The sequence below is a fragment of the Glycine soja genome, chromosome 15 (assembly GCF_004193775.1).
Source record: "Glycine soja cultivar W05 chromosome 15, ASM419377v2, whole genome shotgun sequence".
In the NCBI taxonomy this organism is placed as follows: Eukaryota; Viridiplantae; Streptophyta; class Magnoliopsida; order Fabales; family Fabaceae; genus Glycine; species Glycine soja.
This window is the reverse complement of record NC_041016.1, coordinates 48,729,838-48,743,019: the sequence shown is the minus strand read 5'-3', so window position 1 is coordinate 48,743,019 and position 13,182 is coordinate 48,729,838. Positions and strand designations below refer to the sequence as shown.

The following is a 13,182-nucleotide window of genomic DNA, read 5'->3' as shown; positions in this document are numbered from 1 at the left end:
CTTCGTTAATTAGATTTTGGGAGAGTTGTCCTAAGCTTGTATAACTAGCATGGTATCAAACTGAACTCTAAGTTCACCAGAAAAATCTTATCTAGAAGCTTTAGTATAATAACCTCACTTTCATCGAAACATATGGACCAAGAATCAAGTCACATTCAAAGAAAATGAAATCCTAAATCATAAAGCCAATTTTTACAGAGAACACCTATTGCAAACTTCATACACAGCAAGTCAACAACAGACATATGTTGGAAACCCTGCTGCATAACTATTCTGTACAAGGTAACTCTGCCTTGGAAATTGCCAAAACTTCATCAAATTTTTATGCAATCAGGCACATAGTACTAGTTAACTCTCCACTGGATCAGGCCAACAGCTCGATCCAATACTGTTAGAGAAGTTAAAGATGTCTTCTAAGAACCAACAGTGTGTCAAAATCTTGATATAACCTGCAAATTCATATGCTCTTATTTTAGGTCTGCAAGAGTAGGACCAATTGTTAACAGCTTGTATCAAATAGAAATGTAGAAAAATATTGCATTTTTCCCCAATTACAGGTGGTGGTATAAATAGGAAACTAGGAAAACAGCTGTACACTAGTCTAGGTCTAAAAAATAGGAGATAGTCTTCTATTTAAAAAGGTAACTAAACAATTGAAGTCCCTAAAGTAATGAAACGAATATCCACTGCTAGCTGTGCATAGAAAAAAAAAAGAATCTGAAGATTCTGTCTATTCAAGATTTTGTCTATTCCTATAAATCAAGAACTGATCACTGAGACACAAAAAGTCAACTACCACAAGAGTAGATGACCTGATAATGACATAGTGCATAGAATAGAAGAATGAACTTGCCTCAGTTATCAGCGGCTTTGCATGTTCTTCCCATTCAGTAGCCCACCTTGATGAAGAACCAGTTTCTAATGCACCATATTTGAGGACCTTCAAAGCATCACAGTCATCAGGAAATCCCTTGAAGAGAAGCTGTGTGGATTCAGGGCACCAAATTAGTATGCTCTTAGCTCAAGTTTTTAACAAACAAAACAATCTTAAAAATGTAATCCACATTCAAATAAGGGAGTTAAAGCTTTTAATCATTACTTACCAGAAGTTCATCAGCTAGCTCTGAAGAAGAAGAGAAGAGAAGACCATTTTTGTCAACTCTAACCAGTTCCCTAATGCTTCAAGAAGGTAAAAACTTTGACCCATAAATGGAAAGAACAACTTTTTTCAACTTCAGAACAAGTCACAAACAATTTTCCAAGAATGTACATAGCTTACCAAGAGTATGAAACAGCACAAACAGGCAGTCCACAGCCAAACATATCCACAACCTAGTACAGTTAAAGCAAAAATAAATAAATAAACTGAAAGTGAAAATTAATAAGATTCAACACTCAATAGTTGTTTTTTTAAAAAAAAATACTTTCAAAGTGAAATATACTCAATGTAAAGCTGACATCATCACAAAGAAAAACCTAAGGTTTAGGTATCAAAATATCCAATACAAAGTTCAAGACATTAATTAAGACAAAGAGCTAGTATTTAATATCATACATAAAGAAGAGCCATGAGAGACTCAAACCAAGATCTAACTTGAACCTATCCCATGGTGCAGAATTAACTGAAAATGGAAAGCTCAAACACCTTAAGAAATATGAGAAGCCTTAACCCATTCAACAAAAAATGAACTAAATTAGCAAGAACATGCATACAAGAACTAGCTCAGAAAATATTTTTATGACAGAGAACTAATATTAGACTGAACAGAAGGAGATATATTCTAATGAAGCATTTAAGTTATATGAAGATGTAGTTGGATGATTTCAATAATTTTATAGGAGAACTCACTTAATCAACATATCACAGTTTGATGCCTTATGAGTGCAATGCGGCTTAAATGATATGAAACAGCAGTTTATTCACAGGGAGGTTAATCAAGTCATCAATATAACCATGAAAAGACATTGCTAACGGCACATCTTTGGTTAACACTGACATATAATAATGGATACCTTCATTGGAAGGTCTAATCCTGATGATGAAGTATGCAGACAAACACCTAGATCAGCTGATCCTGAAATTACCCAAAACTGTTAAATCAAGAATTTCACCAGAGTCCAAAATCTATTTTAAAGAAGGAACAAACAAAATACCTAGCAGTAATGGATAATCATCAGCTGACAGCCACATGGTACGAAATGCCACACGTTTAAGTTTCATTCTCTTTATTTTTACCTCATACTTCTCTTTTTCTGGGCCTTTGCCTTCATCAATGAAGATCCCTCATTAGAAAATTCCATATGATTTCCAATAATTCAGAATGAAAAAACAAAAATTATACCAGTTATGATGAATAACAATCTGGGATATAAACATTGTTTTCCATCAGATATTTCTTTCCAAATGACCTCCTCATCTACTGAATCATCTTCACCTAATATGGCAGCAACACGTCTATCATACATTACAGCAGCTTCTAAGAGAATGCCAAAATCTTCATCCGGTGTCCTAAAAGTGGCACAGGTCATACAAATAAACCATTCAAGTTTGGCTAAGTAGCCCACCAATATAAGTCAAGATCATTTTTCTCGCTGAAGGTCCACCTGACTAACTTCATAATATGCAGGAAAAAAGAAACTGTATATTTTAAAAGGATAAAAAGCTGTATTGTACCAAGGTTTCCAATAAAGAAAAAACAAAAACTCCTGAAAATCAAAACATGCATAAAAGCCTTTTTTTTTATCGGCAAAGATAATATATATATATATATATATATATATATATATATATATATATATATATATATATAGCATAAAAGCCATTTTAATGTTACCAAAAGAGGCAATTCATGATAGGATAAACATACCAGCTCGTACTGCTTACAACAAGTGCTGGTCGATTTGGCTTCAAATATATGTTTGAACCAACCTCAGTTGCAAACAGAGTCTCGTTTTGGTGACAGCTAGCAACCAATGAATTTCCTGTAAGAAGCAAGCACATTAACAAAAAAATGAGCTAATGACTAAGATTGATATATATCTGGATTGTAAAACCTATCTTACCATTACTAACACAATCTCTGACACCAAGAGACCGAAACAAGTCCTCATTTAATCTGCAAAATAACTGTAAAATATCTATATTATATATGAAAATCTCTAAGAATGCTTGGTAAGTAATAATAACCAGAGTTACTCAACAACTAAACTAGATCACCTTATGCCTCTCCTCCAGTGAAGCTGGATGAAAGATGTCAGGAGGCTGATCATACAAAACTGTAGCACTATAAAATTAAGAATTAAAAAATAAACATCAAATTTCTTCATAGATCACAGCAACAATTTTATGTTAAACAATATTTTATAACTTTGAGTTGACTCTCTTACTTTATTCCCCAGTTTTGAGCCAATTCATGCTGCATTGCTTTTGTTACACAGAGAGAAGCATCAGCCATTTTTCCATAATGCTTCTCAAACCTAATGGGAGCCAAGAAAAATAATCACATTAGCAGCAACCTTGAAAAAAGAAAAGCCATTACAGACCAAAAAGAAAACCCTCAAGTAAAATTTAAAAAATGCTAAACTAGTACCATTTATATAAGGAGACAAAATGACTATTTCTCCCCAATGACAGTGCAAGTAGAGTATACCCAAAATTATGCCAATCTATAACAAAAGATGAATTTCTCAACCAGCTAGCCCATTTTACAGCCACCAGGGTTGGAACTGAAGGAGGATTCTGTACAGACAAAGGAATGAGATAAATGATGCAAAATACTATGAAATTAAACTTGTCATCGTCTCTGGTCAATGATCATTTTGCTTTGTTTATCAATGATTCATTACACAATTAACATAACCAGATATTAGTTAATAACATATCCCTAAGTGTAGAGTTCCTAACATCATCTATGAAAAAAAGATACTGAAGTTAGGCACTACAAAATTTCTCTAGTAGCTCAAACTGACATAACACAAACTACTTGGCAAAGATAGTTTTATTATCTATTTAGCAAAACAACAATCAATTTTACAGGTACAAGTTTTCCAACATTATGTCTAACTTCGTAAGAACACAGAGCATTGAATCTATCAAGTAAACCAAAAATGTAAGCTTAAATGTTGAGGGAGAAAAATAGGAAGAAACCCTAAAAGGCTAACCTGGACAATAAAAATATCAGGAGATGGTATTTTTACACAAAGGAACCAAAGAAGCATGCAAAATTGAACCAATGGCTTCAACAATAGCATTATTGGTCGAAGTATCTTTGGTAAGCTTTGACTGGCTGTTAACCACTGCTTCTGAAAATTTGAGAAAGTTCCAACTCTACATCAACTTTAGTAAAATATGAGGATAACTTGTCCAGAAAAGATTAGTATTAGTCAACATTGATACCATTATGTAAATATGAATAGATGGGTTGGCAAGAAGTGCAGTATGGGGCTCTGAACCTGTTAGAAATCGTTATTAAACAAGAAAATTTACTCATGCTGCACAAAAAATTAGTACCTAACTCCATGAATTACCATACTAATAAAAACAGAACTCTAATGATTCATTATAAACAACTTGAAATCAGAAACAGTACCTCCATATGCAACAATGTCAACCTCCAGGGAAGCCTGCAATGCCACATAGAAGAGCCAGTAAATCAACGAACAGTACAAATAAAATAAATATTTAAAATGTTTAAACGTTACAAGGAGCTCATGAATCATGATTAAATGTGCAAAATACCTACTGATCATGCCTACAAGGGAAAGAACGGCCATTTATTTCCAGTTGAGGAAATCGAAATTCCAAACAATATTATACACACATATTTAACAACATCACTACTGCATGGCTAAACCAGCAAGGTTCCAGAAAACAAATAACCAGTTAGCCACTGTGATTAAATTAATACTCGAGACCATATGTAACAACATCATGCACTTCCCAAACATTAAATTACAGAAAAAGAAAAGGAAAAAAATGAAATTATGAGCATCAAATGGGTCTCAGAAACATCTAACAGCAACAGCTACCAGGTCAAGAGCTCTCAATTGATTGCACAAAAACTTGAAACACATAACCTGATCAAGTCTGCATTAAAATTTAAGAATCATGTTCATAAAAAGAGAACATCTATTACACATTTACACCCAGTGCAGAAACCCAGACATCAGAATTTTGGTATGATCCTACATCCAAACATAATAAAAAATAAATAAATAAATAAAAATTCAACACCATTCACGACTTTTCTCAAATCAAAGCTAGAAAAAGAAGAATTATTCAAAAGCCACTAACTACTGTTACTTATGCCATGATCCATGTCCTGGCAAACTTACAACTAACTGCAAATACTCACATGAATTCCAACATAAGAAAAAAATGAAAAAAAAAAGGATAGTCAAATCAAATTAAGCTAAAATTAAAGGAAATTATAGAAATTGAAAAAAAGTAAAAAGAAAAACCTGATTGGCGAGTGAAAGAGCGTGGTACTGCATTCGAGGGCTTCGTCCAATGTCTCCCAAAACCACCACGCACGCTCTCCCTCTTCTTCCTCCCTTCTTTTCGTTGCTTTTCCCTTCCAATTTCAAATTTCGGAGCCAATATCAAAACCCAACGAAACGACTCAGCAAAACCCTAATCGAAAATCCAATTCTCTCGGAAAACGCAGAAAAAGAGGGAAATTGAAAATCTCACCAGCCATTTCACGCGTCAATGGAAAATCAAAATCTCGTAGTTGGTGGCAGTGACAGAGTCAAGGAGGAGAATTTTACAAAAGAAGAAAGAAACGAAGAGTCGGGTCATAAAACGACCCGTTGAGAGGCTATGTGATCCGAATTAAATTCGGGTCGGGTCAGTGGCAATTTTATATTTTTGATAGCTTTCACGGTCTTTCCGGGAAAAGGGGTTGTTTGTTTCCTTCAATTGGAGTGTGTTGGGGAACTGAATTTGAATGTGGAGAAATGAAGATGATGGAGCGAAGACAGAATCGAACTCCACAAGGTGTGAAATTAACCAATTAAAGTTTTTATTTTTAATTATTTTATATATATATATATATGGGTATGTACTATGTAGTTTGGAGTTACTATGATTCTGTGTGTAAATTTGCAGACCAAATAGCTAGGATTCTGGTTGAATTTTTGGAGGTGGCTATTACTGCTGTTGTTTTTCTCAAAGGAGTTTATCCTTCTGGTTGGTTGGTTCTTGCATACATTTTTTTTTTTACTTCTTGTCTTTTGATGTTTCGTTTGTGGCAAAATGAAAAACAATGATTTTGACTGCACAATGCACTTCTATTGGCAATTAAATAGTGTAAATTGATTGGAATTAATTTTGTGGGTGTGGAAAAGGTGCCTTTGAGCGGAGAAGGTATATGAATGTGGTGGTTCAAACGGCTAGCCATCCTCAGCTTAGATATTACATACATGCCACTGTTTCAGGGCTTCTACCCTTTATACAAAAGGTTGGTATTCTTTGGTAATTTGAAAATTTTTCTTTCTTTCTTTTTAATACTCAATCTTTTGTGAGTAGTTGTTGCCTTGTGGATTGCTTGCTTTGGATTTGAACAATCAAATATTGGTCGCTACTACCAATGTCATGTATGATCATGATTCATGAAATAACACAAATGGGTGTATCTTGTGCATGTTGTTTGGAGATGGCAATGCAAGGTTTTCTTTATAGTAAATATAAAATCCATTAATAGATTTAGAGGTTTAGGACTTGCAAATTATAAATTAATAGCTTGTAGTTATATGGAGGTTCGTACTTTGAGCTTCTCTCGCCCCCACTTACATATCTACAAAGTCTTTACTAAGAAGGAAAAAAAAGTGCTTATCATATAAGCTGGTGACTATTTTACCATTAGATCATCACTGGATCAACTAGTATATGTTATGATGCCTAATTTAGCATCATTATTGAGAATCTATGCTTTTACTTACAATGCTTATTTATAAAAGAATCAATTGCAGGTTTTGATATATTACATTTCTCATGTTTCATTTGTCATCGTTATTGAGAACTGTGTTTCATGTCATCTTCTATAAGACTGCATAGGAGATATATAGCCTTTTTTTTCTTTAAAATTTAGGCTGAGTGAAATGTTTTGTTAAAACATAAGCATTCTAGTATGTTTGGATGACGAGAGAAAATAGAGAGCAGAGAAAATATAAGAAAATATAACAATGCATTTTCTTTTGTTTGGTTGAAGAGAAAATGAAAAAAAAAAAAAAAAGTTGACTTTTAGAAACAAAATTTCACAATTTTATTTTCTTTTATTTTCTCTTAAATTAAAAACTCAGTTTCTTCTTCCCCTCTGTACCGGACAGGGGGTTCATGTTTAGATTATTAGCACTTGGTCAATTGTAATTGTGTCAATTAGCTAGTGATTAGGTGGTAAGTTAGCTTCTAGTTACCTCCTAATTAGTTTTACTCCATCGATTGATCATGTTCAAGGTATAAATATGACATCAAATATGCAGCTCATAACACAATAATGACAACATAGCCCAAACACTTTGTACCAAAAAATTTATAAAAAAAAAACACTATTTGTTTTCAGCCGGATTCATTAAATAATTACACGTTGTGATGAAAGATATGTGATGTAGGCTAATTCTTTTGCAAAAGATTTAAATAAGTCATTAGTTGACTGAAGGTCCAGTATCCAGTCATATACCACTTTCCTTGCAACTGCTTTCTTTTGGCATGATGATTTTTATCCCTTACCTTCCATTTACTAGGGAATGGTGGAGAGAGTAGCTGTTATTTTCTTCAATGCTGACAATGTTCCACTGGAGAAATTTGTATTCAAGCTTGCAATGAACCAAACTTATAGTTCAGAGGTGGAAGAGGTTGATCTTGAGTTCTCTCTCAGATCATTTCTCATCAAACTGTCAAACTCAGAATCTCTTTCTAAAGGGCTTCCTCCTGGTAAATGCTAATATAATCATGCTTGCTGCAAAGATTTCTGTTTCTCTTTTGATCTGCTTCTTGTTTTCCTTTGACTTAATTGCACTTTTGGTCCCTCTACTATGAATGACATGATTTTTGTCTCCCAATAATTTTTACAACAATCAAATCCCTTAATTTTCCTAATTAAAAAATGCAAGTCTCCGTGTCAGTATAACTCTAATCCAATTAATAACAGAAGTTAGTCACATGACCGATGATTTACCAGTGTAGCAAAACACTTTACTGAGTATAGCACTTTAATGTACCTACTGATGACTTTAATCTACTTAAATTCACCATTTTTTATTTAATCTATTTTATTGACTTGTTGAGTAATTTAAATAGATTGAAGTTATCAGTATGTCCATTAAGATGCCAACACAATAAAGCATCTTCCATGTATGTAAATTGTTGGCAATGTCACTAACTTCTGTGGAAATGGATAGCAGATTCACAGACAGACTTGAGTTTATTTATTTTTAATTAGAAAAATAAGGGGATTTCATTGTTGCAAGATATTATTGAGAACCAAAATTGCACATTAATCATAACAGAGACTGGAAATACAATTTCGCCTTTTCTTTTCTTTTTAATGCTGTGCTCTTTTTATTGTAAACTTGCAATTATCCCTTTTTTGTTGTGTGTGAACAAGTGTCATGTATGTGTGGACACATTCACAAAATCATCTGCTCACTGGCATACCATTATCTTATCATCAATTTCAGTTCATAATCATATAGATTGCTAGTTTTGAATCAAGTGGAGGTGTTTTGTAACTTCTTTGATATATTAAGTGTAACCCTCATGCTGAATTTTGTCCTTTGGTGTGTATAGACTGAAACATAGGTTTAAACAGTTTCTTTCCTCTCCTAACAGATTGCTGGTGGGAGATAACTGGTTACTTTCGATCCCTTCCTGAGACTGGTACAAGCAAGGAAGCAGACTTGTGGATCCCTACTGACACAAAACAATGGCAGCAGCCTCCACTTATAACCCCTATCAAGTCAATGAGTAGTGAACCTCTGTGTTTACAATTGTACTTGGAGCATCCATGTTTATCAGAATCATTGCTTTGAGAAGGGAACTCAAAGCCGCAGTACATATTATACATGTATGGTAAGAATGTAGGAACCTTTTTTTATCATAATTTTGAAATCTCAATGTGATTTTGTTATTTCATTATGTTTTTGGTTCATTAGATAATCAGCATACTTTTACTGAAAATTGCTGTCATGTTTTACACTAACCAATTAACAGTTACAGCTTGAAGGGTTGGTCTCTTGTGATACAGTGATACAATTTAAAAAGGCATGAGTACATTTTTTTAAGTGGTACACTTTCATGAACACATAATACGCTCAAAAAGAGTATAACAACTGCAAGCTATGTATTTTCGGCTCTAAAGTACTGCTGTTGTTCAGAATCTAGATAGCTTGTTTCAGCTTAAGATAAAGGGTGTGATTGATTGTGTTTTTGTTTCCTAGTTTTTTGAAACTATTTTCAAAAACTAATTTATAGAGAGTAAGAGTGAGGGAAGATGTTGAAGTGCAAAGAAAAATACGAGTAATAGAAACTGAAAGTAAAAAAACAAAACAACTTAGAGATGTTCTAGTTTTTTATTTTAAAAATTGAAGAGATGTTATTTTTTAAAACAGTTTTCAAAAACTACTTTTATCAAACAAGTTTTCTTTGTTCTTTTGTTTTAGGAACAGAAAACAGTTTTAAAAAAATAAGTAACAAGCATGCCCTAGATCTTTACTTAAGCAGTTTTAAGGATGCATTCCTCATATCAATATTAATATTAATTTGATACATTGAGAGGAATTAATTTTCTGGGTGCTGAGCCTGCTGGCTCAAGCTTGGAGCCTAAATATATAGTGAAAACATTAAAAAAAAACCATCAAAACTTCAAAAGTAAATAAATAAAATAAAGCACATTTCTGTAATCACCAATGCCAATCCTTCATATGATTTTATTTTTGTACTGTTTAAGTAGAGTTCTCAATACAGAATGTGATCCATGGGCCAGCCATTAAGGTCATTTTGACAGGAGCATGTAACAGAACAGCCTGTATAAACAAAACAAGATTTTCAAGCTACTTTTGAATGGATTCCACTGTTTATGCACATTCTGAAGCTACTTTTGATCCAACAGAAATATCGCATTTTCTCTATACGCATGCAATGGTCATGTTTTGTTGCTAGTGGTTCGAAAGCATGTTCGCAATCTCTGGAATATTAAAAGAACTATTTACAAGCACTAGTGGTCTGGATTGAACTCTTCCCAAATGAAAAATTGCTTACTTTTTTATGTGATTTTGGAGGTGGGGAAGATAGAGAGGATTATAGTATTGTATTCTATGGATGGACAATGTAAAAGCATCATGATTAATGGTATCTGTTTTTATTGGTCCAAATGGTGTGGGTTGAACATGCTGTAGAGCTTACTTACTTTGGACTTCATTGCTACATCTTTTCCTCCAATTGGCCTTAGCTACCTCAGCCACTTTTACTTGCTTATAATGGTTGACATTATTGCACCATTTTCTCTCATTTTCGAGGATTTCTTTTGGTCTGCTGACTTGCTCAACCATCAAATCTTTTGATCATAGTAGTCTTCTTTAGTTCCTTCCCCTATTAATTCAAGTGGGGGAATCCATGACCATGGCAAACACTATTCAATGTACTATTCTTTAGTCTTTACCATAATCAAAAGATTGGTATGGTTTCCTAACATTGAACCTGCTACATCAAAGAAATTATTATATAATTCAAGAATATCATGGTTTCAACTAATTTTCCCATGACACATAATTAAGCATTATTAATTCTTTCTTATAAATTAAAAAAACTCAATTGTGTCATGTAGAGATTGGTCGGATTAGAACCATAAATACATAGTGATCTGGGATTATCTAATAATTTCTTGATATCTTTGTTTTACATCACAAGTGTAAAACATTGTATGTAATATCATGATGTAAAACTGCATTGGCTTTCATCTATAACACGCCTTAAATCATTGTGAGAAATTTTGAATTACACAATTGAAATTATTGTGTTCAAGGTCTCAATTCCCAAACTACAAGTTTATTATTGTGAAAAGTAATTATATTAATATATTAAAGCTTTTGATTATTGTTTATGAATCGTGATCTTTGACCATAACTACATTTTAGAATGTTTGAACTGAATAATGGCTCCTCTAAATAATGAACTCCTTGTTAAACGTATTCTTCCCTAAATAATGGAATAAATGAATAAACGAGTCCATTCAATGAATCCAAAGTTGGGATTTTGACATAAGGATTCAACAATGGTATTCATCCTTAACATGCACCTAAAAAAATAGATAATAATCGATTTTAAATATGCAAAGTTGAAAAATGGGCAAATGGAAGATTGGCCAAACATTTCACGTATAAAAGATTTGTAATAACAACTGTTAACGTCATGATACATATGAATGATTTTGCACACAAGTCAAGTGTTGAAGTGGTTCTTGTGAATATGTTCAGGTCTTGCATGATGAGCAAGATCCATTTAAATCAGATTGAACAATAGTATTTCAAGAAATCACCCCCACTTCATCTACTAAGCTTATGCAAGTTGCATAACTATATAAGTATATATAGTTACAAGAATCCTATACCATAACATGAACAAGTTTTGTTACAGCATCTTTGAGACTAATTAGCCACTTCTGTAACACACTTAAGAAAGATGGCCATTAGCACGTGACGAATTCAAGTCAAATGAAGATTGAAGACCTTTTTTCTTTCTTTTTGGTTTACATTTCTTTTGCTTTGCATGAATTGGAAAAGAGACTAATGCTTAAAGGAGCAACATCAACTTAAAGAGTCACAGAATATTACTGCAGGAAGTTCCACTTGGAATATTATATATGGAACATTGATTGATAAGAAACTATTGCACGCGAATCCAGTTATGAATTGTCTTTAAACTAGGGACTCCTGCATGTTCTCTATGCATTGGTGGATTTGTGGTCATTCAAATTCTTCCAATTTGTATCCTGATGTGATATGATACACTTCAGAGAATAAAGGAGTTTCTTTATTCCCTGCTACTATTAATTTTTTAAAGCTTACTATATACATTTTTAGATCTGCATCAATGTCCATCGTTGTAATTTTATTATTTATTTGAACCCTTTTTTTCTCATTTCAGGTAATGATTCATACACCCAATTCAACATATGAATTGACCTACGATTCAGTGGAGCAAAAGCATTTGGAAATTAAATCCTTAGCCATCAATTGAGGTATTATACTTGCCAAAGTTATCAGTTAGGTTCTGAATTTTGATGTGTCTAATTTGTACCCCACACATATAAATATATTTTGAATGCATCTACACTATCACCAAGTAGTAATAGTAATCCTTACTTTCCAAAGTGGACCTCATCAAATGGTCACATAGATAGATACCTATCTCATCCTAGACAGCAAATCTAGTGGGGTACTATGATTTGTCTCTTAAGATCATTTTACTAGACAGCAAGTATATAATTTAAAAAAAAAAAAAAAAAAACTAAAGGTCACGAATCACTAAAAATTGAGTGTAGTCTTTTTTTTTTTTTTTGATATTCTTATGTAAGCTCATGTACCTAATTCCCGTGACTTTCTTTCTAATCAAATTATTTTGATTGCATTTATAACTTGTGAACTACTTGAAGGTTGGAATATCTATTTCAGGGTCCTATCTCTTACATGATAATTTCAATTTTTCACAAATAATATCTCTGACCCCAGCTAAAAATTATAAATTGACTATTTTTATTCTTAAAAGCTTTAATTGCAAATTAGATATTAAAATGTCTGATTGAATGGTGATAAATGGGTACAGCTAACTTCTTCCTATGATGAAAACGTCAGGTACTACACGTGCAGAGTGCTTCCACAATAGTTATTAAGACAAAAACAAGCTTCCACTTCACTCTTTGATTCGCATAACAAATCCAAGTTGTTCCATTCTTTCTTTCCCTGACTTTTCTTGCATGCACATCACTGGTCCCTCAATATTAATGTTGTTCAATCAAAATCCTATCAACTGTTATCGGTTTAGGGCCTTTAATTCTCTTTCTCCCTCTCAAACAATAATAAATAATGTGATTAATATTAGCCCCAGATTTTCAATGGGAATAGAATTTTTGCTTTCACAGATATCACTCAGTGTCAGTACTCTATCTTATAAATTCTCAATTTCTA

The 13,182-nt window shown here is 33.0% G+C and overlaps 2 protein-coding genes across 10 annotated transcripts; one reads left to right on the top strand and one right to left on the bottom strand.

Annotated features, from left to right (window-relative positions):
* Positions 1-72: 72 nt before the first annotated feature.
* Positions 73-5,847, bottom strand: LOC114387943 (UDP-glycosyltransferase TURAN). 5 transcript variants are annotated; one of them, XR_003661434.1, is made up of 17 exons: positions 5,693-5,847; positions 5,461-5,573; positions 4,590-4,623; positions 4,397-4,452; positions 4,162-4,302; positions 3,591-3,739; positions 3,388-3,477; positions 3,218-3,284; positions 3,064-3,127; positions 2,868-2,982; positions 2,343-2,509; positions 2,155-2,265; positions 2,014-2,075; positions 1,280-1,332; positions 1,104-1,196; positions 854-982; positions 73-449 (listed from the first exon to the last, which is right to left on the bottom strand). XR_003661434.1 is itself a non-coding variant. In XM_028348235.1 (17 exons), the coding sequence occupies exons 1-17, from the start codon at positions 5,697-5,699 to the stop codon at positions 432-434; spliced, it is 1,446 nt and encodes a 481-aa protein (XP_028204036.1). In that variant the 5' UTR covers positions 5,700-5,845; the 3' UTR covers positions 73-431. The 5 variants fall into 5 exon arrangements, 4 of the variants coding, with proteins under 4 accessions (XP_028204036.1, XP_028204035.1, XP_028204038.1 ...); XM_028348235.1 differs by having other exon boundaries at positions 1,104-1,173; positions 5,693-5,845; XM_028348234.1 differs by having other exon boundaries at positions 1,104-1,179; positions 5,693-5,844.
* A 17-nt stretch (positions 5,848-5,864) lies between these two features.
* On the top strand, positions 5,865-12,293 carry LOC114387945 (DNA polymerase zeta processivity subunit). 5 transcript variants are annotated; one of them, XM_028348243.1, is made up of 6 exons: positions 5,865-5,998; positions 6,110-6,190; positions 6,349-6,461; positions 7,744-7,933; positions 8,831-9,070; positions 12,143-12,293. In XM_028348243.1, exons 1-5 carry the CDS (start codon positions 5,959-5,961, stop codon positions 9,028-9,030), a joined length of 624 nt encoding a protein of 207 aa, XP_028204044.1. In that variant the 5' UTR covers positions 5,865-5,958; the 3' UTR covers positions 9,031-9,070; positions 12,143-12,293. The 5 variants fall into 5 exon arrangements, with proteins under 5 accessions (XP_028204044.1, XP_028204043.1, XP_028204041.1 ...); XM_028348242.1 differs by lacking the exon at positions 12,143-12,293 and adding an exon at positions 10,110-10,690 and having other exon boundaries at positions 8,831-9,065; XM_028348240.1 differs by lacking the exon at positions 12,143-12,293 and adding an exon at positions 10,110-10,690.
* Positions 12,294-13,182: the final 889 nt, after the last annotated feature.

What these genes read in the sequence shown, in the direction of transcription:
- LOC114387943 (XM_028348234.1), bottom strand. An exon ending in CTATTCATATTTACATAATG is followed by an intron (nt 4,303 to 4,396) that starts GTATCAATGTTG and finishes TCAAATTTTCAG; the next exon opens with AAGCAGTGGTTAACAGCCAG. An exon ending in GTTGTAAGCAGTACGAGCTG is followed by an intron (nt 2,510 to 2,867) that starts GTATGTTTATCC and finishes TGCCACTTTTAG; the next exon opens with GACACCGGATGAAGATTTTG.
- LOC114387945 (XM_028348243.1), top strand. Translation starts at nt 5,959, where the DNA reads ATGAAGATGATGGAGCGAAGACAGAATCGAACTCCACAAG. An exon ending in ACAGAATCGAACTCCACAAG is followed by an intron (nt 5,999 to 6,109) that starts GTGTGAAATTAA and finishes GTAAATTTGCAG; the next exon opens with ACCAAATAGCTAGGATTCTG. An exon ending in CAAAGGAGTTTATCCTTCTG is followed by an intron (nt 6,191 to 6,348) that starts GTTGGTTGGTTC and finishes GGTGTGGAAAAG; the next exon opens with GTGCCTTTGAGCGGAGAAGG.